At 37.1% G+C, this 26,009-nt stretch overlaps 2 protein-coding genes and 1 long non-coding RNA gene across 3 annotated transcripts in view; 2 read left to right on the top strand and 1 right to left on the bottom strand.

The window, feature by feature from the left end:
• Positions 1-26,009, bottom strand: part of LOC135214996 (uncharacterized) — a 262,394-nt gene that overhangs the window by 197,612 nt on the left and 38,773 nt on the right. The window lies entirely within an intron of this gene.
• On the top strand, positions 9,409-15,374 carry LOC135211235 (small ribosomal subunit protein eS19-like). The gene is made up of 5 exons (XM_064244500.1): positions 9,409-9,435; positions 9,804-9,920; positions 12,035-12,135; positions 12,288-12,330; positions 15,251-15,374. The coding sequence occupies exons 1-5, from the start codon at positions 9,409-9,411 to the stop codon at positions 15,350-15,352; spliced, it is 390 nt and encodes a 129-aa protein (XP_064100570.1). The 3' UTR covers positions 15,353-15,374.
• LOC135215013 (uncharacterized) overlaps positions 24,177-26,009 on the top strand; it is a 25,292-nt gene continuing 23,459 nt past the window's right edge. The window contains exon 1 of the long non-coding RNA XR_010314540.1: positions 24,177-24,317. This is a non-coding gene — a long non-coding RNA (uncharacterized LOC135215013). The remainder of the gene's footprint in view (positions 24,318-26,009) is intronic.

The raw sequence follows: 26,009 nt of genomic DNA, 5'->3' as shown, positions 1-26,009 counted from the left end.
GAAATTAAGGCCAAATTTTAAGATTTAAACAGAGGGTACTGAAAACGGTCTCAAACGTAGTGCAAATCTCACCAAAAACGCGTTCAACATTTTTACTTACAACTCGAGGTATTTAGAAGATTGACGCCATCTCGTGTTTACGGAGTAGCTTGTGTCAATAAACTAACCCATTTCCTGTGATAAATCGCACACCACTTGTACCCACAGACGCTGGAGCACTTTTATCACAACATCGAAACACGATTTCTCATCAACAACAAGCCAGGCGTAAACAGCTGTTTGGGTAGAAGATGACGAGAAGCGTGCTCTTGGCTAATTTTAAATAAGTAGTAAAACATCAATATTTTACATATTTATGATGATTAATTTGAAATATTCGTTATTGAAAAAGTAACTCGACTCTGACTCAAATTTAAGTAATTATTTTTCTGAATTAGAACGTTCTTTCAAGTTCTGTATTATGACGTCACGACATCTTGACTTTCGTACCTATTGTAAATAATTGCTATACTCAACTGTCATTGCAGAACAGTTTACCAGTTATTCATGCAGATTGTTATCAGCTATACATGTAATTGTATAATCGTAATGCGCATATATATCTTTATTATTTACTTTTTGGATATGATGAAGATGTTTTACTGCTGGATTATCGCCGTAGTGGTGACGCAATCGTTTTCGGTCCATGGGCCTCTGTCTGTTTTCGCACCATAAGAAATTATGGGGCCGAATTTGCAATGACAATGACCAGAAAGTCGTTAAAAGAGGAAAGTTAGCATTGAGGGGCATATGTTTTTTGACTGAGAAAAATACAAATTTATTCAATAGCTAGCTTGTAAAAAATACTTGGTTATAAAAAACTTGATGACAACTAAGCAGCATGTCTACTATGGGTTTTCAGAGACAGTGCAAGCAGGTTTTTTGGCAATACCTATTTCTGTAACGAACACTCTTAACAGAACGAGATTTTGCTATAGTGCATTACACCCCAGTGCCGTAATTTATAAGGGTATCGTGAATCACTAATCGTAAAGAATAACGACACTTGTCCTTGTACCAAGAGACAAAAACTCCATTATGCAGATGGAATACGGATACGACGCGTATAAAGCTCCACCTACCCTCTCTCCCCCAACCCCCCCCCCCCCCCCCCCCCCCCCTCCACCGCCATCCCTTTTCTTCTTCGTTCCTCCGCCTTCCTTTCCTCTCTCTCTCTCTCTCTCTCTCTCTCTCTCTCTCTCTCTCTCTTCTCTCTCTCTCTCTCTCTGTTGCCATTCGGTATGTGTTGACCTCCAACTGGGTATAAGACTACACACAAAACGTTGAAATTGGTGAAATTAGGCTAGTATTGGAAGTATATATACATAAATATTAAAGCAATTTTATCATTATTGCATTACTATGACAACTAGAATTCATGGAAACAGTTTATAACCTGTTAAGCGTCACCCAACGTAAATAATACGTTTACCGCGATCTACTCGGATAGCGCCTTCAACGGGATATTACGTTCAAGACTTTAACTGTGCATTGTCAAGCCGTCAGCCCCGTAATAGGGTAAAACATCAAAGCAGGCCACGCAGGACCAGCTACCATCAGTGCAAGCCACCCTCCGAAAAAGTACATTATAACGCGTCCTGACACCCGAGATGGGCATCAGTCGCGACTTGTTGTTGGTGAGAAACGGAGCTAAAGACCTCTACTCTCCTTTCGAAGTAAGTATTTTCCCAAAGTTAGAAATTAAGGCCAAATTTAAGATTTAACAGATTTAAACAGAGGGTAACTGAAAATGGCGCCCACGGCAGTGGAAATCTCTCACCAAAAACGCTTTAGAAATTTTTACTTACAAACTAAAATGTTTCGAAGATTGACGCCATCTCGATGTTTACGGAGTAGCTTGTGTCAATAAAACTAACCATTTCCTGTGATAAATCCGCACACCACTTGTACCCCACAGACGCTGGAGCACTTTTATCACAACAATCGAAACACGATTTCTCATCAACAACAAGCCAGGCGGGTAAACAGCTGTTGGGGTAGAAGATGACGAGAAGCGTTCTCTTGGCTAATTTTTAAATAAGTAGTAAAACATCAATATTTTACATATTTATGATGATTAATTTGAAAATATTCGTTATTGAAAAAGTAACTCGCCTCTGACTCAAATTTAAGTAATTATTTTCTGAATTAGAACGTTCTTCAAGTTCTGTATTATGACGTCACGACATCTGACTTTCGTACCTATTGTAAATAATTGCTATACTCAACTGTCATTGCCAGAACAGTTACAGTTATTCGTGCAGATTGTTATCAGCTATACATGTAATTGTTATAATCGTAATGCGCATATATATCTTTATTATTTACTTTTTGATATATGAAGATGTTTTACTGCTGGATTATCGCCGTAGTGTGACGCAATCGTTTTCGGTCCATGGGCCTCTGTCTGTTTTCGCACCATAAGAAATTATGGGGCCGAATTTGCAATGACCAGAAAGTCGTTTTTTAAAGAGGAAAGTAGCATTGAGGGGCATATGTTTTTGACTGAGAAAAATACAAATTTATTCAATAGCTAGCTTGTAAAAAATACTTGGTTATAAAAACTTGATTGACAACTAAGCAGCATGTCTACTATGGGTTTCAGAGACAGTGCAAGCACGTTTTTGGGCAATACATATTTCTGTAACGAACACTCGTAACAGAACGAGATTTTGCTATAGTGCATTACACCCAGTGCGTAATTTATAAGGGTATCGTGAATCACTAATCGTAAAGAATAACGACACTTGTCCTTGTACCAAGAGACAAAAACTCCATTATGCAGAAATGGATACGAACACGCGTATAAAGCTCCACCCTCACCTCTCCCCCCCCACCCCCCCCCCCCTCCACCCCCCCCCCCCCCTCCGCCATCCCTTTTCTTCTTCGTTTCCTCCGCCTTCCTTTCTCTCTCTCTCTGTTTGCCATTCGGTATGTGTTGACCCTCCAAACTGGGTATAAGACTACACACAAAAACGTTGAAATTGGTGAAATTAGGCTATGTATTGGAAGTATATATTACATAAATATTAAAGCAATTTATCATTATTGCATTACTATGACAAACTAGAATTCATGGAAACAGTTTATAATAATGGAACGGCGTATGTGTGAAGCTCCACTAATGTGGCAACGATGATTTTGCCATTCTTAGCATGCAAACATTAAAGCATGCAAACATTAAAGGTTACATTTATTTCTGGCATACGATATTTAAGAAATTCAAATACTAATAAAGACTGAAATCAATGAAAAGTGCTAGCAAAACAAAAAAGCAAAAAAAAAAAAAAAACGTAGTCGTTCCTCTATGCACTTTTCCGTATTCGTTCCTCTATGGTTTTCGGCAGCAGATGTACGAAACGTTAGAAACTTGATTTTATCTACGTTAGAAATATCTGTAATTAATTTTTCGGGGTAATTTGGTTGCTAAAAAGGATAATATACATGAATTAAATCAAAATTTTTTAAATAACAATGTAAATTTAAACTAAATACGAGTAAAAGTAAACAGTTTTAGGGAATAAAAACTTTGCAGTTTCGTCGTCTGTCGTCGTCTGTCGTCGTCTGCTGTTGTATTGTGTTTTATGGCGCGCGCAGCTTAGAAACAAGGAACAGCAACGGGTTTTAAAGTGCAATGTGGAGTGAACTGAGACAAAATGTGTATAATCAATCAATAACACTGTGGAGTTTCAGTTGTGATGGCAGTAAGGATAAAAACCGCGATTACAAGGTAAGATGAATCAGTTCCAACATAACCCGGGAATACCAAGTTTCATACTTTCACTAATATAGGCAACAAAAGTTTGTTTATTGTGCTGATTACAACTGCAATCTTGAGTAAGATCAATAAACGTTACATACATACTAACATTGTTCAAATGAGTGCTGGAAGGCTGGGGAAAGATGGTGTCCGTCACTGATGAGAACCGTCCATGAAAACCGTAGCCGCCATATTGGATTTCAAAAACTGCCTTGAAAACATATTTTACGAAGAGCTCAACATTTCTTATTTTAGTTCGTATGGGGGGCTTTCATATATCCTCAATATGTTGACGAAACTTCAGTCTTTTTAAATGGTATGCTTAGAGTTTGCAATTGTATTCATGTTTCACCAATTAAATATCGAGTGATAAGACCCGTCCACCGTGTGAGGGTTGGCCTGAACTGATGTTTCCCCCTAATACGTTTACTTCGTATAGAAAGTAGGAACATCATTTGGTAACACTCTCAGCAACATCGGGAAACTTATTTTCCAGCCTGGCAACTCTTTCCTGGTGGTCGCTTATGCTATAAACTGCCTGTCCCTATTGGTGGTTTTCTTTAATACGCTTCGGGGTTTATCGAGACAAATTTGGATTTCGGGCTTTTCTTTCACAATGAATGTCCCAAAGAGGAGGCATAACTTTCTTTAGGCGAGATCAATCAAATTACTAAGATGAGGAGTGTGATATTGATAACCTATTTGATGTGAGAGCTCTAGTTCTGAATCCTCCAGTGAGATACAAACTTTTCTTCCAATTGCGGGAGTGAAAGATGACTTTTCTTTGCCGAGTGACTGGACTCCGAGAGAGAGAGAGAGAGAGAGAGAGAGAGAGAGAGAAGAGAGAAGAGAGAGAGAGAGAGAGAGAGAGAGAGAGAGAGAGAATTTGCCTACAGTTAATTACGTATGAATAACAAGTATAAAAAATCAATATTAAGCTTTGAAAAACTATCATCAGTGCTATGATCGCTGATTACAAAAAGCGTGACGGTAACGTTAGCAGCGAGATCATCAGGGGCGGCGCTTACAGGAATAATGGAACGGCGTATGTGTGAAGCCTCCACTAATGTGGCAACGATGATTTTGCCATTCTTAGCATGCAAACATTAAGCATGCAAACATTAAAGGTTACATTTAGTTTCTGGCATACGATTATTTAAAGAAAATTCAAAATACTAATAAAGAATGAAATCAATGAAAAAGTGCTAGCAAAAACAAAAAAGCAAAAAAAACAAAAAAAAAAAAAAAAAACGTAGTCGTTCCTCTATGGCACTTTTCCGTATTCTGTTCCTCTATGGTTTTCGGCAGCCAGAATGTACGAAAACGTTAGAAACATTTGATTTATCTACGTTAGAAATATCTGTAATTTTTCGGGTAATTTGGTTGCAAAAAAAGGGATAATATACATGAATAAATCAAAATTTTTTAAAATAACAATGTAACATTTAAACTAAATAAAAACGAGTAAAAGTAAACAGTTTAGGGAATAACAACTTTGCAGTTTCGTCGTCTGTCGTCGTCTGCCTGTTTGTATTGTGTTTATGGCGCGCGCGCTTAGAACCAGGAACAGCAAAACAGGTTTAAAGTGCAATGGGAGTGAAACTGAGACCAAAATGTGTATAATAAACAAATCAAATAAGCTGTGGAGTTTCAGTTGTGATGGCAGTAAGGGATAAAAACCGCCGATTACAAGGTAAGAATGAATTCAGTTCCAACCATACCCCGGGAATAACAAGTTTCATACTTTCACTAATATAGGCAACAAGTTGTTTTTGTTTTGTGCTGATTACAACTGCAATCTTGATTAAGATCATAAACGTTACATACATACGCTAACATTGTTCAAATGAGTGCTGGGAAGGCTGGGGAAAGATGGTGGCCGTCCACTGATGAGAACCGTCCATGAAAAACGTAGCCGCCATATTGGATTCAAAAACTGCCTTGAAAACAAAACATATTTACGAAGAGCTCACATGCTTATTTTTAGTTTGTATGGGGCTTTTTCAATATACGTATCACAATATGTTGACGAAACTTCAGTCTTTTAAATGGTATGCTTAGAGTTGCAATTGTTTATTCATGTTTCACCAATTAAATATCGAGTGAATAAGACCCGTCTACGTGATGGGGTTGGCCTGTCGTGATGTTTTCCCCCTAGGGGGAAAAACATCACACAGGCCAAACCCTCATCACGGTAGACGGGTCTTTATTCACTCGATATTTAATTGGTGAAACATGAATACAAAATTTGCAACTCTAAGCATACCATTTATAAAAAGACTGAAGTTTCGTCAACATATTTGTGATATATGAAATCCCCATACTAACTAAAAATAAGCATGTGAGCTCTTCGTAAAATATGTTTTCAGGCATTTTTGAAATCCAATATGGCGGCTACGTTTTAAATTTTTCATGGACGGTTCTCATCAGTGACGGACCACCATCTCCCAGCCTCCCAGCACTCATTTGAACAATGTTTAGCGCTATGTATGTAAACGTTTATGATCTTACCTCAAGATTGCAGTTGTAATCAGCAACAAAATAAAACAACATTTTGTTGCCTATATTTTAGTGAAAGTAGAAACTGTTTATTCCCGGGGTTATGGTTGGAACTGAATTTCATTCTTTACCTTGTAATCGCGGTTTTTTGGTTTTTTATCCTTACTGCCATCACAACTGAAACTCCACAGTGCTTTATTTGATTGTTTTATTATACAATTTTTTTGGTCCTCAGTTCACTCCCACATTGCACTTTAAACCCGTGCTGTTCCCTGTTTCTAAGCGCGCGCGCCATAAAACACAATTACAAACAGCAGACGACGACAGACGACGAAACTGCAAAGTTTTAATTCCCTAAACTGTTTACTTTACTCGTTATTTAGTTTAAATAATTTTACATTGTTATTTAAAAATTTTGATTTATTCATGTATATTATCCCTTTTTTGCAACCAAATACCCCGAAAACAAAATTACAGATATTTCTAACGTAGATAAATCAAATGTTTCTAACGTTTTCGTACATCTGGCTGCCGAAAATCAATAGAGGACAAGAATACGGAAAGTGATAGAGGGAAAACCGACTACGTTTTTTTTTTTTTTTTTGCTTTTGTTTTTGTTTTTTGCTAGCCACTTTTCATTGATTTCAGTCTTTATTAGTATTTTGAATTTCTTAAAATAATCGTTATGCCAGAAATAAATGTAACCTTTAACAATGTTGCATGCTTTAATGTTTTGGCATGCAAGAATGGCAAAATCATCGTTGCCACATTAGTGGGAGGCTTCACACATACGCCGTTCCATTATCCCTGTTAGCGTCCCAGCCCTGATGACTCGCTGCTAAACGTACCGTCACGCTTTTTTTTGTTAATCGCGATCATAGCACTGATGATAGTTTTTTCAAAGTTAATATTGATTTTTATGCTTGTTATTCATACTGTAATTAACTGTAGGAACGTCTCCTCTCTCTCTCTCTCTCTCTCTCTCTCTCTCTCTCTCTCTCTCTCTCTCTCTCTCTCTCTCTCTCTGAGTCCAGTCAACTCGGCAAGAAAAGTCATCTTCACTCCCGCAAATTGGAAGAAAAGTTTGTATCATCACTGGAGGATTCAGAACTAGAGCTCTCTCATCAAATAGGTTATCAATATCACACTCCCTCATCTAGTATTTGATTGATCTCGCCTAAAGAAAAAATATCCTCCTCTTGGGACATTCATTGTGAAGACGCGAAATCCATTTGTCTCGATAAACGCCCTCCCGAAGCGTATTGAAAGAAACCAACAGGGACAGGCAGTTTTGTTTTCTAGCATAAGCGACCACCAGGAAAGAGTTGCCAGGCTGGAAATAAGTTTCCCATGTGCTGAGAGTGTACCAAATGATGTTCCTACACTTTCTATCGAGGTAAACGTATTATTTACGGGCTGACGGCTTGACAAGCACAGTTAAAGTCTTGGGAACGTAATTATCCCGTTGAAGGCGCTACCGCCGTAGATCGCGGTAAACGTATTATTACGTGGGTGACGCTTAACAGGTTATAAAACTGTTTTCCATGAATTCATATGTTGTTCATAGTAATGCAATAATGATAAAATTGCTTTAATATACTATGTATACTATACTTCCAAATACATAGCCTAATTTCCACCAATTTCAACGTTTTGTGTGTAGTCTTATACCCAGTTGGAGGGTCAACACATACCGAATGGCAACAGAGAGAGAGAGAGAGAGAGAGAAACGGAGAGAAAGGAAGGCGGAGGAACCAACGAAAAGAAAAGGGTGGCGGTGGGGAGGGGGGGGGGGGCGGGGGGGGGGGGTTGGGGAGAGGGTAGGTGGAGCTTTATACGCGTGTTAGTATCCATTTCTGCATAATGGGAGTTTTTTTGTCTCTTGGGACAAAAGGTACAAGTGTCGTTTAATTCTTTACGATTAGTGATTCACGATACCTTATAAATTACGGCACCTGGGGGGGTGTAATGCAATATAGGCAAATCTCGTTCTGTTAAGAGTGTTCTTTGTTACAGAAATAAGTATTGCCCAGAACCTGCTGCACTGTCCTCTGAAACCCAATAGTAGACATGCTGCTTAGTTGTCAATCAAGTTTTTATAACCAAAGTTATTTTTTACAAGCTAGCTATTGAATAAATTTGTATTTTTCCTCAGTCAAAACTATGCCCCTCAATGCTAACTTTCTCTTTTAATTTACTTTCTGGGTCATTGCAAATTCGGCCCCATAATTTCTTATGGTGCGTAAAACAGACAAGAGGCCCATGGACCCCGAAAACGATTGCGTCACACTACGCGTAATCCAGCAGTAAACATCTTCATATATCCAAAAAGTAAATAATAAAGATATATATAGCGCATTACGATTATAACAATTCATGTGGATAGCTGATAACAATCTGCATGAATAACTGGTAAAACTGTTTTCTGCAATGACAGTTGAGTATTAAGCAATTATTTACAATAGGTACGAAAGTCAAGATGTCCGTGACGTTCATAATACAGAACTTGAAAGAACTTGCCTAATTCAGAAAAATAATTACTTAAATTTGAGTCAGAGTCGAGTTACTTTTTCAATAACGAATATTTTCAAATTAATCATCATAAAATATGTAAAATATTGATGTTTTACTACTTGATTTAAAAAATTAGCCAAGAGCACGCTTCTCGTCATCTTCTACCCCCCCAACAGCTGTTTACGCCCGGCTTGTTGTTGATGAGAAATCGTGTTTTCGATTGTGTGATAAAAGTGCTCCAGCGTCTGTGGGTACAAGTGGGTGTGCGGATTTATCACAGGAAATGGTTAGTTTTTATTGACACAAGCTACTCCGTAAACATCGAGATGCGTCAATCTTCTAAATACCTCGAGTTGTAAAAAGTAAAAAAAATGTTGAACGCGTTTTGGTGAGATTTGCACTACGTTTGAGACCGTTTTCAGTACCTCCTCCCCTGTTTTTAAATCTTAAAATTTGGCTTAATTTCTAACTTTGGAGAAAATACTTACTTCGAAAGGAGAGTAGAGGTCCTTTAGCTCCGTTTTCTCACCAACAACAAGTCCGCGGACTGCTTGGCCTGCTGTGATGATCTACCCTAACACGTCCTGACAACGGAGATGGGCATCAGTCGCGACTTCTTCGTGGTGAGAAACGGAGCTAAAGACTCTAGGGGTAGAATATTCACGACAGGCCAACCCTCATCACGGTGGACGGGTCTTATTCACTTCGATATTTAATTTGGTGAAACATGAAATACAATTGCAACTCTAAAGCATACCATTTAAAAGACTGAAGTTTCGTCAACATATTGTGATATATAAAGCCCCCATACGAACTAAAATAAGCATGTGAGCTCTCGTAGAATATGTTTTCAAGCAGTTTTGAAAATCCAATATGGCGGCTACGTTTTGCAGGACGGTTCTCCCATCAGTGACGGCCACCACCTCTTTCCCCAGCCTTCCCAGCACTCAATTTGAACAATGTTACTTTGTATTTAAAATTTTTGATTTAGGGTAGAATATCACAGCAGGCCAAGCAGGCCACCTACAATCACCACCTTCCACCCTCGAAAAAGTACATTATAACGCGTCCTGCCACCCGAGATGGGCATCAGTCGCAACTGTTGTTGGTGAGAAAACGGAGAAAGCTAAAAGACCTCTACTCTCCTTTTCGAAGTAAGTATTTTCTCCAAACCAAAAGTTAGGAAATTAAGGGCCAATTTTAAGATTTAAACAGAGGGTACTGAAAAAATGGCGCCCCACGGCAGTGGAAATCTCACCAAAAACGCTTTAGAGAAATTTTTACTTACAACTAAAAATGTTTCGAAGAATTGACGCCACCTCTCGATGTTTTACGGAGTCCCCCGCTTGTGTCAAAACAAACTTTCCATTTCCTGTGATAAATCCGCCACACCACTTGTACCCACAGACGCTGGAGCACTTTTAATCACAACAACCGAACACGATTTCTCACCAAACAACAAGCCAGGAGTAAAACAAGCTGTTTTTGGTAGAAGATGAGAGAAGCGTGCTCTTTAGCTAATAATTTTTAAATAAATAGTAAAACATCAATATTTTTACATATTTATGATGATTAATTTGAAAATATTCGTTATTGAAAAAGTAACTCGACTCTGACTCAAATTTAAGTAATTATTTTTCTGAATTAGAACGTTCTTTTAAGTTCTGTATTATGACGTCACGACATCTTGCTTTCGTACCTATTGTAAATAATTGCTATACTCAACTGTCATTTGCAGAACAGTTTTACCAGTTATTCATGCAGATTGTTATCAGCTATACATGTAATTGTTGTAATCGTAATGCGCATACATATATCTTTATTATTTACTTTTTGGATATATTAAGAATGTTTTTTAACTGCTGGATTATCGCGTAGTGTGACGCATCGTTTTCGGTCCCCATGGGCCCTGTCGTTTTCGCACCATAAGAAAATTATGGGGCCGAATTGCAATGACCAGAAAGTCGTTAAAAGAGGAAAGTTAGCATTGAGGGGCATATCTTTTTGACTGAGAAAAAAATTTATTCAATAGCTAGCTTGTAAAAAAATACTTGGTTATAAAAAACTTGATTGACAACTAAGCAGCATGTCTACTATGGGTTACAGAGCAGTGCAAGCACGTTTTTTTTGGGCAATACCTATTTCTGTAACGAACATTCGTAACAGAACAAGAATTTTTTCTTTAGTGCATTACCCCCAGTGCCGTAATTTATAAGGGTACGTTGGAATCACTAATCGTAAAGAATAAACCGACACTTGTCCTTGTACCAAGAGACAAAAAACTCCATTATGCAGAAATGGATACGAACACGTGTATAAAGCTCCACCTACCCTCTCCCCACCCCCCCACCCCTCCACCCGCCATCCCCTTTTCTTCTTCGTTCCTCCGCCTTCCTTTCTCTCTCTCTCTCTCTCTCTCTCTCTCTCTCTCTCTGTTGCCATTCGTATGTGTTGACCCTCCAAAACTGGGTATAAGACTACACACAAAACGTTGTGAAAGTTGGTGAAATTAGGCTATGTATTGGAAGTATAAGTATATATACATAAATATTAAAGCAATTTTTATCATTATTGCATACTATGCACAACTAGAATTCATGGAAACAGTTTATAATAATGGAATGGCGTATGTGTGAAGCCTCCACTAATGTGGCAACGATGATTTTGCCATTCTTAGCATGCAAACATTAAAGGTTACATTTATTTCTGGCATACGATTATTAAAGAAATTCAAAATACTAATAAAGACTGAAATCAATGAAAAGTGCTAGCAAAAAAAAAAAGCAAAAAAAAAAAAAAAAATAAAAAAAAGCAAAAAAAAAAAAAAAAAAAAAAACGTAGTCGTTCCTCTGCACTTTTCCGTATTCGTTCCTCTATGGTTTTCGGCAGCTAGATGTACGAAAACGTTAGAAACATTTGATTTTATCTACTTTAGAAATATCTGTAATTTTTCGGGAAAAAGTTCCTTGCTAATTAAACTAGGTAAATTACCTGTTTGCACATGGTAAAATGCTGTTACCCTTGTAATGTGAACCATGGTGACAGGCAGAATTAGAATTTGGGTGTGGTATGCCATATCAAGGTGCCTCTTCATTGCTCTTAAGGTTTGCCTGTTTAATTTTAGTAGATACAAGTATGGTGTGATATTACGGTAGTTTTAAAGGTTAAATAGTTCTCAGTATTGTAATATTCTGTAATGTAAGTACTGCTTGCAGTTGGTAATTAATTTTTATTTTTTGTCTCCTGCAGTCCTCACCTGATGCCAACGTTAAAGACGTGAACCAGCAGGCGTTCACAAAGGCTTTTGCCGAATTTCTGAAGAAGTAAGTGGTTCTCTACTATTTAAGTCACATGAGAATCATTTGTCTTTCATGCTTATATCATCAGAGATAAGATGCAGTAGTTTAAGTGTTCCAGTGCATTTATTTTTGTACACTTATTTTTATTTTGTTTAGAGTATCATTTTTATTTTCAGGTCCGGTAAAGTCAAGGTTCCTGACTGGTCAGATCTTGTAAAGGTATGAACTATGTTGGCACTTATTAGTACATTTATTTATACATACATAGGGCTTTTGTATCATAATTTAGGTAGAAAGTACCCTACAGTAGTGTCAAGTATTCTGCCAGGATTTCATTGTGATACTGTACTGTTGTAGTAAAGTTCAGGTCAATGTACAGTAGTGGTGGTCAACACTGTAAGGAAGTTTGATCACCTTATTGTGATGCTTGGTTGTAACAACTGGTTAAATGTAATAGACCTTTTTATTAGTATTGTGCAGTAAATAGATGGTATGCTTTTAGATGGTTTCTGGTTCACTTGTTTCAAGTTCCAAGTTGTGAATCAGCCAAATTGGCTCCAAGGCATAATGTTGCTTAGCTAAGAAATCTTACTCCCCCCCCCCCACCCCCCCCCCCCCCCCCCCCCCCCCCTCCCCCAAAGAAAAAAAAAAATCTCGTCTTCTTAAAAAATTTTGTGTTTAAATGCAAGGGGAGGTGCTATTCTATTTGAGGGATAGTCTCCCCACCCCCACCTCTTCAAATATCCAAGTTTATGTTGAAATGGCTTAGAATTGAACATTGTTCCTGTTATTGTAGTATAATTTGATACCAGTGACTCACAGATTAGAATTTGGCCAAAGTACTTATAGGAATGGCAGAAATTACAAAATTAGGCGTAATGGTAAGAAATAACCAAAGGTAATTAGTAGAAAGTAAAATAAAGAAAGCAGTGCATCTGGTATGAAGGGATACAACAGAGAACCTTCAGTACTATCTACAAGGATTGTAGCATGGCTAAGTGAATTTTTGTCCATGATTGAATCCCTTGTTATATCAAGATTTCTAAGTGGTTCAGTGGTGTACTGTGAGTATAGTTCATGGCTCCATACTTAAGCTAACATATGATGTTGAAATACAGCAGTAGGAATTGTCTATTGTTTAGCATTTTAATGTAACAATAAAAGTACTAAGAACCAAAGCACAGGTATTGAGAAGGGGATGATTAATTGTCCAAAAAGATTTTTAGTTCCAGTAGTTTTATTTTAAAGAAAGCTGACTATGCTGCCATTTTGAAGATAACTATTATATGCTTTTTTGCCAGAGAAATTATAAATGTCCTTTCCAGTGATACATACATCACCGTTACGTCACTAGTATTTAAAAATGTGTAGGGAAAAGTAAGAATAAGTGTGTGAAAAAAGTAAGTAAATAGTTATAAGGATTTTGGTTGGGACAGATTTCATGAATTCCCCCCCCACATACACACTTGCATGTGAGATATAATTAAAGCATCCCACTACTAGACCACCTGATGCTATCCTTGACATAAAAATATATTTGATTACTGCTCTCTAGAGGTAATGTGATCAAAATCTCATGCTGGTTAATTGGTAATTGACAGGCGGGAAAAAATATTTTTAAAATAACCAGACTTTTTAATAGCAGATATTTTAAATTCTTGAGATCGTATTGTACGTACTACATTCGGTTTTTTTCAAGGGGCAGATTGAGAATAACAAATTTGCCGGAACAGTCGGTGATTTCTTTTACTAAGCATTGGTTTGATAGATGAGATATTGCCTAGAAAGGTTTTGCACCATAAAGAACATGTTGAGCTGCTAGATGGTGATTCAGACTAACTTATGACACATTAGTGTGTAAAAAATCATAGCCTTTGGAGTTCACAAGTCTTGGACTTTACTGTTGATAACCAAGGCCTTGAGTACATGGTTACCATTTACTTGTAACTGTGTTATAGCTCTTTGGGATGATTAATTTTCTTTTAGTGTTGTAATGTACAATTCAAGTTGTACTTTATCATTTCTAAGAAAGACATTTTGACTAATTCAGGAAATTTTATTTTACGGTATACTAGTTGTAAATTGTTTTCAGAGTAAGGACTGCTTTTATCTATATAGTTTGATTGTTTTTTAGTATCACCTAAAATTAGTCTTGTGGAATCCATCGGTGGTTGGACTTTGTAATGGAGTTCAGAGTTGCTGCACTCTGTGGATAATCTGATCAAAATCTCTTGCTGGTTAATTGGTAATTGGCAGATAGGAAAAAAATCTTTTTAAACCAACCGGGGTTTTTTAATAGATTTTTTGAACTTTTAAGATCTGTACTGTGTGCAATTTTTTCATAGGCATTTTGAGAATAACAGAGTTGTTGGAACAGTCAGTGGATTTCTTAACTAAGCATGGGTTTGATAGATGAGATATTGCCTAGAGTGGTTTTGCATCATAAAATATTTGAGCGGGCAGATGGTGATTCAAATTTTCTTATGGCACGCATTAGTGCAGTGGTTCCCAACCTTTGTCACTTTGAGGAAACCTTGAGACAATTTTTCTTATCCCAAGGTAGCATTTGTAATACTTACCTTTAGTAGAACTGAAGAAAAAAATCTTGCACGATATGCTATGATGTGAAAAAAAAAATTATAGGCCTACAATTTCTCACGGCTTGTTTAAAAAAAGCAACAATAAATAAAAAATAATCAAATAAACATGAATTCTCACAGAACCCTGGTGGGGGCATGGCTGCATTAGTGTGTAACAAATCATAGCCGTTTGGATTTCACAAATTTGGACTTTACTGTTGATCAACCAAGGCCTTGAGTACATGGTTACCATTTACTTGTAACTGTGTTATTAGCTCTTGGGATATGAAATTCTCTTTTAGTGTTGTAATGTACAGTTAAAGTTGTACTTTATCATTTCTAAGAAAGACATTTGACTATTTCAGTAAATTTTATTTTAACAGTATAGTTGTAAATTGTCTCTATAGAGTAAGGACTGCTTTTATCGATATAGTTTGATTATTCAATATGTACCAGATTTTATTGTATTCCCATGCATAAATACCAATTTTCAATCTGATTATTAGTTTCCTTTATTTTTGTCCATGTTTATTTCTTATGTATTTTGTTTTCCCTTTCAGACAGCAAGATTCAAAGAGTTGGCTCCTTATGATGATGATTGGTATTACACTCGTGTTGCGGCCATTGCCCGTCACATTTACATGCGCTCCCCAGTGGTGTAGTACCATTAGGAGATTTATGGAGGAGGTGAGTAATTGGGGAAGATTGTTGGGGGATTGGGTCATATAAAGGTCCTTGCTCAGTTGAATTGTAATTTGATAAAAATGTGTTCTCAGTAGACACTGCTGTATAGTTAGTTAAGTGGGCCTCTACTGAATTACCAGTTCCCCAGTTGATAGTGGTGTTGTAACTACTAATCCACTTTGGAGGCAAGACACAGGAATGATTAGTAGAAATTTCTTCTATCTTTCAAACCAGTGAACAAAAGAGGTCATCAATCTCACAAAAGAAAGAATAAACATGCAAAGCAGAAAAAGTCAAATTCTGAGACTGATCAGTTTATCCTTTGCACTGTTTAACAGTGTGAAATTCTTAATCTTCGTTTGGAAGTTAGAAAAACCAGTATGTTCACATTACCATATCTTTACAAAATAGGTAAATTTTAGACCTAGCTATTGCATCACTTTAAAAAAAAAAAAAAAGAAAAGTTTCCATTATGTTTTTCCCAACTAAAAGATTGTTCCAAATCCACAAGGTTTAAATGTGGGAGTGTAAGATGTTTTTCCTGCCGAATGTTGATCATGACACCTTCACTGAAGAATCATTATGTAAAAAAAAAATAAAAACTGTCGTTATCATGAGCTTTTTAAGACAATATTCGACAGATCGTTAATGGGATTCTGTTACATTTTGCATAAGATCACCAAATGATCACCAAAATTGAATACTTAAATACTTTAGGGCAGAATAAGGAAGTATTGTAGATTTTGAAGTAGTATTTACATTCTGTACAAAAGATATGCAGTTGCACACCAACTGGAAAGGTATAAGAAGTACAATGTACTGAGTAGTAAGTTGGTATTTATTTCCATGGATTTTAGTTATTGCATTGCATACCCAAGTAATTGTATCAAAAAACTTGGTATGACTAAACTATGTCGTGAATGATGTGTAATAAAAAAAAAATAATGTGAAAATGAGTCATTAGTGAGTACTGATGAAAGTTACCAATGTATTCAACAACCATCATATGTTAAATTGCACGTTTATCACACCATGTCAACTCAGTGGTACATTATTGCAAGTGTCGGAGGCAGTACTGTTGGTATTCATTTTTTGTGGTCTGTATGGCTAACTCAGGGGATTGTCTCAGGTACAGGGTAGGGGTTTTCTGTCAAATACAATTTTCAGTGTAATTGGATGAAAACCATTCATTGCTTAACACTACAGTACTCTAAAACTATAACATGTTTTAATCATTTAACTCATTTTTTTTAGATGTTTAGTTGTTGAGTAAGTTTGCTGAAATGTTTGGTGGTTTTTCTCCTGCAGGACGCAAAAGGAACGGGACTGCACCCTCACACTTCTGCCGTAGCTCTGGTACAGTTGCCCGCAAGGCTTTACAACGCTGGAAACTTTAAAACTAGTTGAAAAGGCACCTAATGGTGGTAGGAGGCTGACATCGCAGGGCCGTAGGGATCTTGACCGCATTGCTGCTCAGATGAAGGCAAATGCCAAGGCTAAGGCTGTACCTGCTGTCATTGGAGCTGAATAAAGTTCATTTATAAGAATTCTGTGTCTTATTTACATTATCATTATCTCTAGTTCAAATACAATATTTCAAAGTAATAGTTAATAAAATACAATATTTCAAAGTAATAGTTAATAAAATACAATATTTCAAAGTAATAGTCATTAACTACATTTGGTGGTGGATATTACAGAATTTAAGTGGCACGCTATGCTGAGAAAGTTTTTCAAGCAGTTTTTTATCATGTACAGTAACTGAGATTAGCCAAGGGTAGTCATGAGATACATTCTTTGACTGCAAGCTTGCTTATCTCTCTCACATTTTCTTTATTACCATTTATTAATTGGAATTGAACCCTCTTTACTTCAAAAACAGTTACAAAGGGGTAATGGATTATATTTTGGCCCATTTCAAAATCAAAATCTATATCTGCCTATCCTTGATTTGTTGGTAGTTTCGGCTACCAAGTTGATGTTATTGCTGTTTAAAATTTGAAAATCGTGAAATGTGTTCAGAAGTTAATTTGTTTCATTAAAATAGAAGAAAATTTCCAGAAAGTGAACTTTCAAGTAAATTTATTGCTTTGTTTTCACTCGTGATTTTTTTAATTTTTTAAGATTTTGTTAGAGCACCTACTTGATATTAGAAATTACGAAATGGTAGTCTGGTGAAAATATTCTATTGTAAATGATATCTTGGAACATTGCTACAGTAGACCTGGCCGAAATAAAAATTAAATGTAGAGATGCTCAATCAGAAAAATCTCTTAACCTACACCCCCAACCTGTAAGGGACGACCTTTGGTTGCCCATAAATGAGAGGAACCTAAGGTCTTAACCCTCCACGCCCTACATCCACCCCTGCTATACGTATGTACTGGTGATTGCGAGTCTCTTGGTGGCTTTGGGGTTTATTGTAATATCAAATTTAGCACCTAAGAACTCTTAACATTGCCACCTGTTCAGTCACTGATTAGGTCATAGTAAGCATCCCGCCACATAAATTTATTTCTGACAATGTAGTTCATTTTATGATTACCATTGATTGAGTTCCTATAATGGATCTAATGCTAATTAAACCAAAGATATGATTATGGTATTAATTTGTAGTAAAGGAAACCCATTCGGGAACTGAACACAACCAAAATAGGTTTACGGGACGGGCTCTAGATCTATCTGTCATATAATTTGTAAATAAGCTAACTGAGGCTGTTCGTATTACAGCCAGATATTCCATCTGTTAAATGCTTGTTGTGTTACCTGCATGTGAAGAGTGAACACTACGAATCCTTAAAACTGCTGAAAAGAAAATCTATTTTGAAGGGGTCCAGAATCACTTAAAAATTGGTTTGATGTCCCCTTCTAACCCTAAGTAAATACACGTAGATCGGTGACCTGGAAGGCTTATCCCACTTTACATATAAAGAATTTTGTTCAAGCATGAAGTGATCTGACAGGTAGAATTCAATGCTGACTTACTTGACAAATGAAGGTTCATCCAACTGTAACCATTATAAAAGTTATAGTTATATACTAGTAGAATATTATTGGTGTGTAATTTAGGCTCTGCACATATGTGGTATTATTCAAATACATCAGGAAGGTTATTGATATTGCCCTTCTTGAAAGAACTAAATAGTAATTAAGTCTATTACAATAAAATTCCACCCGTAAATAAGTTTTTACCTGCAATGTATACACTACCATTTTTGGGTTATACATGTCATATTTTTTTATAATAAGACTAAACGGCTTCCCGTTGATAACATTCATACTGGTGAAAGAAAAATGACAAATGAAAGTTTCAGATCCAATGAAAAATGTAATGGCAGAGCCATAACTAGGAATTACAAAACTGTAATGGGAAAAATATTCCTTTAATTATTAGAGATTTATTTAGGAATTGATTCATCATCCTCCTCTAATATCTTTACTGTTTTAAGAGTGATTGGAACTGAAATGTTTTCGTTTCTGTTGTGGACGAGTGTGGCAGTGTAGCCAGTCCTTTGTTTTGTTTATCTTTCACTTTGAGTAGTGGAGCGCTGCCCTGAATCTTTCGTCTGCTTTTTGGTAACACTAGCAACACATGTAAGAATCACGAATGCTCTCGAGTGGGAGGACGTAAAACGGTCCAGCCTTCCATTTGGCTATTTTACCAAGTTATTAATACAAATGATTATCTATCCCTTGTAAGGGATCTAGTTCAGGAGTTCTGAAGACTAGGTGAATTAATCAAGTCCAGGAGACTAGGCCTGGGAGAAATTTGGCATGATGTAATGAGTAATAAAGAAACTAGCTGAATACCAGGAATTTTCTTCAATACCCCTAAAATGGAATTCAGCACTTCAACTACCTCCCAGTGGGAAGACATCACCTGGCCTCATCAGTAGTAAGACCCATACGTACAAGGAATATCATGTAATAGCAGGTAGGACAGGCCTACCCTAATTCCCAGGCAGCGTAAAGGTCATTAGTCTTCATACCCACCGTGTCAACTATGACACGGTACCATTCTCCGACCTGTGTCTCCAGGCAAGAAGACTGACAAAAGTGTATATGTATACAAATAGTATTCTTATTATTATTATTTTTTTGTATCGTAATGTCGTGGCGGGGAAAATCCTGTCGTGACATTTGGTGGCAGCTGTGTTGGATCTGTAGCCCAGTGCTATTGCCAGACCCACTGTGCCTATATATTATGTAGGTCACTTATAATGTTTTGTCGTATTGTATGCATTTCATTATACAATATGGTTGATTTTTGTCTGATTAAGGTCATGACTTATTTACATGCATATTCATTATTTCTGTAGGGAGATGTATGGTATTGTCTCTTGATGTAGTTTACATTCTATTATTTGATTATACTATATGTAAGTGTTTGAAATTTAGTAGCAATGGCGACTGGTACTGATGAATCATATATTGATCTAATTCTTTTAGAACAAGAAACACAACAAACATTACAGACAGTTAAGAGCTTCACTCAATCCTACCAGGACGTTTGGTCTCAAGTGGGAGATTTAACAAAGCAATTCAAGGACTTGGACCAGAAGTTGGTTGACATACAGGGGACAATACAACACTCAACACCCAAACATAATAACACTCAACCATCCATAATGTCTACACCACATAGTCTCACATTCCAAGTGATGAAGAAAGGTTAGTTACCATGAAAGAGCACTCTGAAAATGTGCCTGATATAGTAATTGAAGGAGTTTGTACAACAGGTGCTAGGAATATTGTGCCTCCCTCACGTCTCTTTGAAGAGATATAAACTCTGTGTGATGATGTACCGACTGTAATTTTGTATGTTTTGTATTCTTTTTCTCTTAGTTTGAGATTGATGAAATGTGATTTTTTTTCTATTCGCAGTGGCCAGTATGTGAAAACTTTATAGTTTTGAGGTAATGAAACAAAGGTATAATGTAAAACATTTTGTACAAGAATTCAAATAGTGCCCTGGTTGGGAATGCAATTGTTTCTTATGGGTCTTGTCTTATAGGAAATTGTCAGAGTTTTGCTCTTGTAGTACTGGTTTGGTACATCTTAGAGGATAGAGTACACCACTTTCCAAACCCCTTTGAGATTCAAGTTTAGAGTCGTTTCTAGCCAATAGCGCTGGTGAGTTTGATAATCATTAGGACGCCTCAATAGGAGTAAATTCTGTCTACACATGTGGAGAACTCTTTTGTTGCAGAGTGATGTGACATCCTGTGTAAGTGGAGTCAATCTAACCCCAGTATTAGGCTAGGCAAAGCTATTAGGAAAGCTGTATTGAACGCACACCTGTAGGGTAGTGTACCCATTTAGTACTCAAGTATATCCTTGTGTTTATGTTGTTTTGCAAGAGACCCCTTTATCTCTAGTTTGAGATCGTTTGCTTGTTCCTACTGTACAAGACCTGTTTTTCCACAGTCGCAGACCCATCTAAGGAGCTGTTTGGTTCCGTTATGAAAAGTTGTCCTTGATATTAGAGTGGACATGAATCAATTCTTCCCCGAGGGAAAAGCTTTGTAATGGGAAAAATATTCCTTTAATTATTAGAGATTTATTTAGGAATTGATTCATCATCCTCCTCTAATATCTTTACTGTTTTAAGAGTGATTGGAACTGTGAAATGTTTTCGTTTCTGTTGTGGACGAGTGTGGCAGTGTAGCCAGTCCTTTGTTTTGTTTATCTTTCACTTTGAGTAGTGGAGCGCTGCCCGAATCTTTCGTCTGCTTTTTGGTAACACTAGAACACATGTAAGAATCACGAATGCTCTCGAGTGGGAGGACGTAAAATGGTCCAGCCTTCCATTTGGCTATTTTACCAAGTTATTAATACAAATGATTATCTATCCCTTGTAAGGGATCTAGTCCAAAGGTCTAGTTCAGGAGTTCTGAAGACTAGGTGAATTAATCAAGTCCAGGAGACTAGGCCTGGGAGAAATTTGGCATGATGTAATGAGTAATAAAGAAACTAGCTGAATACCAGGAATTTTCTTCAATACCCCTAAAATGTAATTCAGCACTTCAACTACCTCCCAGTGGGAAGACATCACCTGGCCTCATCAGTAGTAAGACCCATACGCACAAGGAACTATCCATGTAATAGCAGGTAGACAGGCCTACCCTAATTCCCAGGGAGCGTAAAGGTCATTCGTCTTCATAACCCACCCGCCGTGTCAACTATGACACGGTACCATTCTCCGACCTGTGTCTCCAGGCAAGAAGACTGACAAAAGTGTATATGTATACAAATAGTATTCTTATTATTATTTTTTTTTTTTGTATCGTAATGTCGTGGCGGGGAAAATCCTGTCGTGACATTTGGTGGCAGCTGTGTTGGATCTGTAGCCCAGTGCTATTGATCCAGACCCACTGTGCCTATATATTATGTAGGTCACTTACAATGTTTTGTCATATTGTATGCATTTCATTATACAATATTGTTGATTTTTGTCCGATTAAGGTCATGACTTATTTACATGCATATTCATTATTTCTGTAGGGAGATGTATGGTTTTGTCTCTTGATGTAGTTTACATTGTATTATTTGATTATATATGTAAGAGTTTGAAATATTGTAGCAATGGCGACTGGTACTGATGAATCATATATTGATCTAATTCAGTTAGAACAAGAAACACAACAAACATTACAGACAGTTAAGAGCTTCACTCAATCCTACCAGGACGTTTGGTCTCAAGTGGGAGATTTAACAAAGCAATTCAAGGACTTGGACCAGAAGTTGGTTGACATCCAGGGGACAATACAACACTTAACACCCAAACATAATAACACTCAACCATCCATAATGTCTACACCACATACGTCTCACATTCCAAGTGATGAAGAATGGTTAGTTACCATGAAAAGAGCACTCTGAAAATGTGCCTGATATAGTAATTGAAGGAGTTTGTACAACAGGTGCTAGGAATATTGTGCCTCCCTCACGTCTCTTTGAAGAGATATAAACTCTGTGTGATGATGTACCGACTGTAATTTTGTATGTTTTGTATTCTTTTTCTCTTAGTTTGAGATTGATGAAAATGTGATTTTTTTTTTTCTATTCGCAGTGGCCAGTAATGTGAAAACTTTATAGTTTTGAGGTAATGAACAAAGGTATAATGTAAAACATTTTGTACAAGAATTCAAATAGTGCCCTGGTTGGGAATGCAATTGTGTCTTATGGGTCTTGTCTTATAGGAAATTGTCAGAGTTTTGCTCTTGTAGTACTGGTTTGGTACATCTTAGAGGATAGAGTACACCACTTTTCCAAACCCCTTTGAGATTCAAGTTTAGAGTCGTTTCTAGCCAATAGCGCTTGTGAGTTTGATAATCATTAGGACGCCTCAATAGGAGTAAATTCTGTCTACACATGTGGAGAACTCTTTTGTTGCAGAGTGATGTGACATCCTGTGTAAGTGGAGTCAATCTAACCCCAGTATTAGGCTAGGCAAAGCTATTAGGAAAGCTGTATTGAACGCACACCTGTAGGGTAGTGTACCCATTTAGTACTCAAGTATATCCTTGTGTTATGTTGTTGCAAGAGCCCCTTTATTCTCTAGTTGAGATCGTTGCTTGTTCCTACTGTACAAGACCTGTTTTTCCACAGTCGCAGACCCATCCATCTAAGGAGCTGTTTGGTTCCGTTAGAAAAGTTGTCCTTGATATTAGAGTGGACATGAATCAATTCTTCCCCGAGGGAGAAGCTTTGTAATGGGAAAAATATTCCTTTAATTATTAGAGATTTATTTAGGAATTGATTCATCATCCTCCTCTTAAATCTTTACTGTTTTAAGAGTGATTGGAACTGTGAAATGTTTTCGTTTCTGTTGTGGACGAGTGTGGCAGTGTAGCCAGTCCTTTGTTTTGTTTATCTTTCACTTTGAGTAGTGGAGCGCTGCCCTGAATCTTTCGTCTGCTTTTTGGTAACACTAGCAACACATGTAAGAATCACGAATGCTCTCGAGTGGGAGGACGTAAAACGGTCCAGCCTTCCATTTGGCTATTTTACCAAGTTATTAATACAAATGATTATCTATCCCTTGTAAGGGATCTAGTCCAGGGGATCTAGTCCAAAGATCTAGTTCAGGAGTTCTGAAGACTAGGTGAATTAATCAAGTCCAGGAGACTAGGCCTGGGAGAAATTTGGCGTGATGTAATGAGTAATAAAGAAACTAGATGAATACCAGGAATTTTCTTCAATACCCCTAAAATGGAATTCAGCACTTCAACTACCTCCCAGTGGGAAGACATCACCTGGCCTCATCAGCAGTAAGACCCATACGCACAAGGAATATCATGTATAGCAGGTAGGACATGCCTACCCTAATTCCCAGGCAGCGTAAAGGTCATTAGTCTCAATACCCACCGTGTCAAGTGTCCAACTATGACACGTACCATTCTCCGACCTGTGTCTCCAGGCAAGAAGGAAACTGGACCTAAAGCCTATTTTAGTTTGAGAGCGAATGTCAGATTTTTTTGTTGATTGTACAATGGCTGCAGTACAAAGGTCACTAGTGAATGTAAGAGGTAAGGTCAAGAGTATTTTTTTTTTACTTATACTAAAACGTAAATATATGCATCCCTTCACTTTGCCTTTATCAATGAATAATAGCAGTTTTGTTATCCATTAGAAATAGATGATTTTCATTCTTAATCATTCTTCTGCTGAGAGTTTGGTTGCAGTGTGTGCATTAAAAATTATATAGATATATATATATATATATATATATATATATATATATATATATATATATATATAGAATAGAAATTTATAAGCGTACGAGACAACACTGTAAGAGCTTCGTGTGTTTTGGTTACGTGTATTGAGTGAAGAAGAAGAAGAAGATAGCCTATGACCAAAACAAGTCGCTTTGTAAATATCGTCTGAACTCTCCGAAACAGCCTTGTCCTGGATGTAAATACGAACTTATTACAGCAGGTGAGGTGATAGGACTACCCTACCGTACATCAGCGAGATGTGAATGGACATTGAGGTCATTTCTTCTTAATAGAATGTAAATTAGTAGTAGCTCTTTTATTCAAGAGACCTGTGCCCTACCTACCTACTAGGTATAGGTATAGGCTACCCTTATGTAGCGTGATGAGGCTTACGTTATGGTAGGTCATTTACAACAGTTTTTTTTACCTAAAGGTTAAAATTACCGAAAGGATTAAAGTACTACATTGACCCATGATTTACCCTAAAGTAGGGCATAGGCTACAGCGTAGCAAGGCCTACAGACTAGCCTACTAGGGGAAAACACCGCAGTGGATCCATCGTCATCGCGTGGAATCAACCATATTCACGTCGATATTTATTGTGAAACAAGAATACAGTTACATCTTTAAGCATATCATTCAAAAGATTGAAGTTTCTCAACATAATGTGATATATGAAAGCGCCATATGAACTTAAATAAGCATGTGAGGTCTTCGTAAAATATGTTTTCAAGGCAGTTTTGAAATTTAATATGGTGGCAACCGCGTGAGGTGTCGTTCGTAAGCACAGCAGAGCCACCATCTTTCCCAGCCTTCCCAGCACTCATTTGAACAGTGTTAGCGTATAGGCTATGGGGTAAACAACCGCAAACGATCCATCGTCATCGCGCTGGCCAGGCCTTATTCCCTCTATATTTAATTGTTTAAATAAGAATACAATTACAACTTTAAGCATACCATTCAAAAGATTGAAGTTTTGTTAACATAATGTGATACCTATATGGAAGCCCCATATGAACTAAAAATAAGCATGTGAGCTCTTCGTAAAATATGTTTTCTAGGCAGTTTTGAAGTCCAATATGGCGGCAATCGCGTGACTGGCCGTTCTAACCACAGACAATCCACCATCTTTCCCAGCCTTCCCAGCACTCATTTGAACAATTAGCGTATATATGTAATGTTTATTGATCTTACTCAAGATTGCAGTTGTAATCAGCACATTAAAACAACATTTGTTGCCGATATTAGTGAAAGTATGAACTTTATTCCCGGGTCATGGTTTGAACTGAATTCCTTTTTACCTTGTAATCGGTAGTTTTATCCTTACTGCCATCACAACTGAAACTCCACAGTGCATATTTTATAGTAATTATACACATTTTGGTCTTAATTCACACCAAATTGCTCTTGAACCACGTTGCTGTTCCTGGTTCCTAAGCTCTCACTCCGCAAACACAGTTATGAGCAGCAGACGACTACATGTTTATGAGGTGGAAAGCTTTATTCCCTCAATTGTTTACTTTACTCATTATTTAGTTTAACTTTACTTCAAAATGTTTATTTAATTCTGTCTTTTATCCCTTTTTTTCCAACCAAATTAACCCCCAAAAATTACAGATATTTCTGAAGTACGAGCAGATGACGGCAGAAAGACTCATCGTTGCCAATCTAGTGGAGCTTCACACATACGCCGATGCATTTACAAACTGTTTCCATGAATTCTAGTTGTTATAGTAATGCAGTAATGATAAAATTCCTGTAATATGTATACGTATATACTACAAATAGATATATGACCATCTCTACTGTATTGCCTTTTGCTGTTGCGAGAATTTTCAGATAGAGATATCTCACTAGACTCGTTATCATCTTTCTGTTTACCTCACGGTAACAGAAGTCTGTAGCCTAGTCT

Source organism: Macrobrachium nipponense, chromosome 19 (genome assembly GCF_015104395.2).
Source record: "Macrobrachium nipponense isolate FS-2020 chromosome 19, ASM1510439v2, whole genome shotgun sequence".
Classification (NCBI taxonomy): domain Eukaryota; kingdom Metazoa; phylum Arthropoda; class Malacostraca; order Decapoda; family Palaemonidae; genus Macrobrachium; species Macrobrachium nipponense.
Note: the sequence above shows the minus strand (reverse complement) of the source record. Positions and strands in the feature narration are given on the sequence as shown.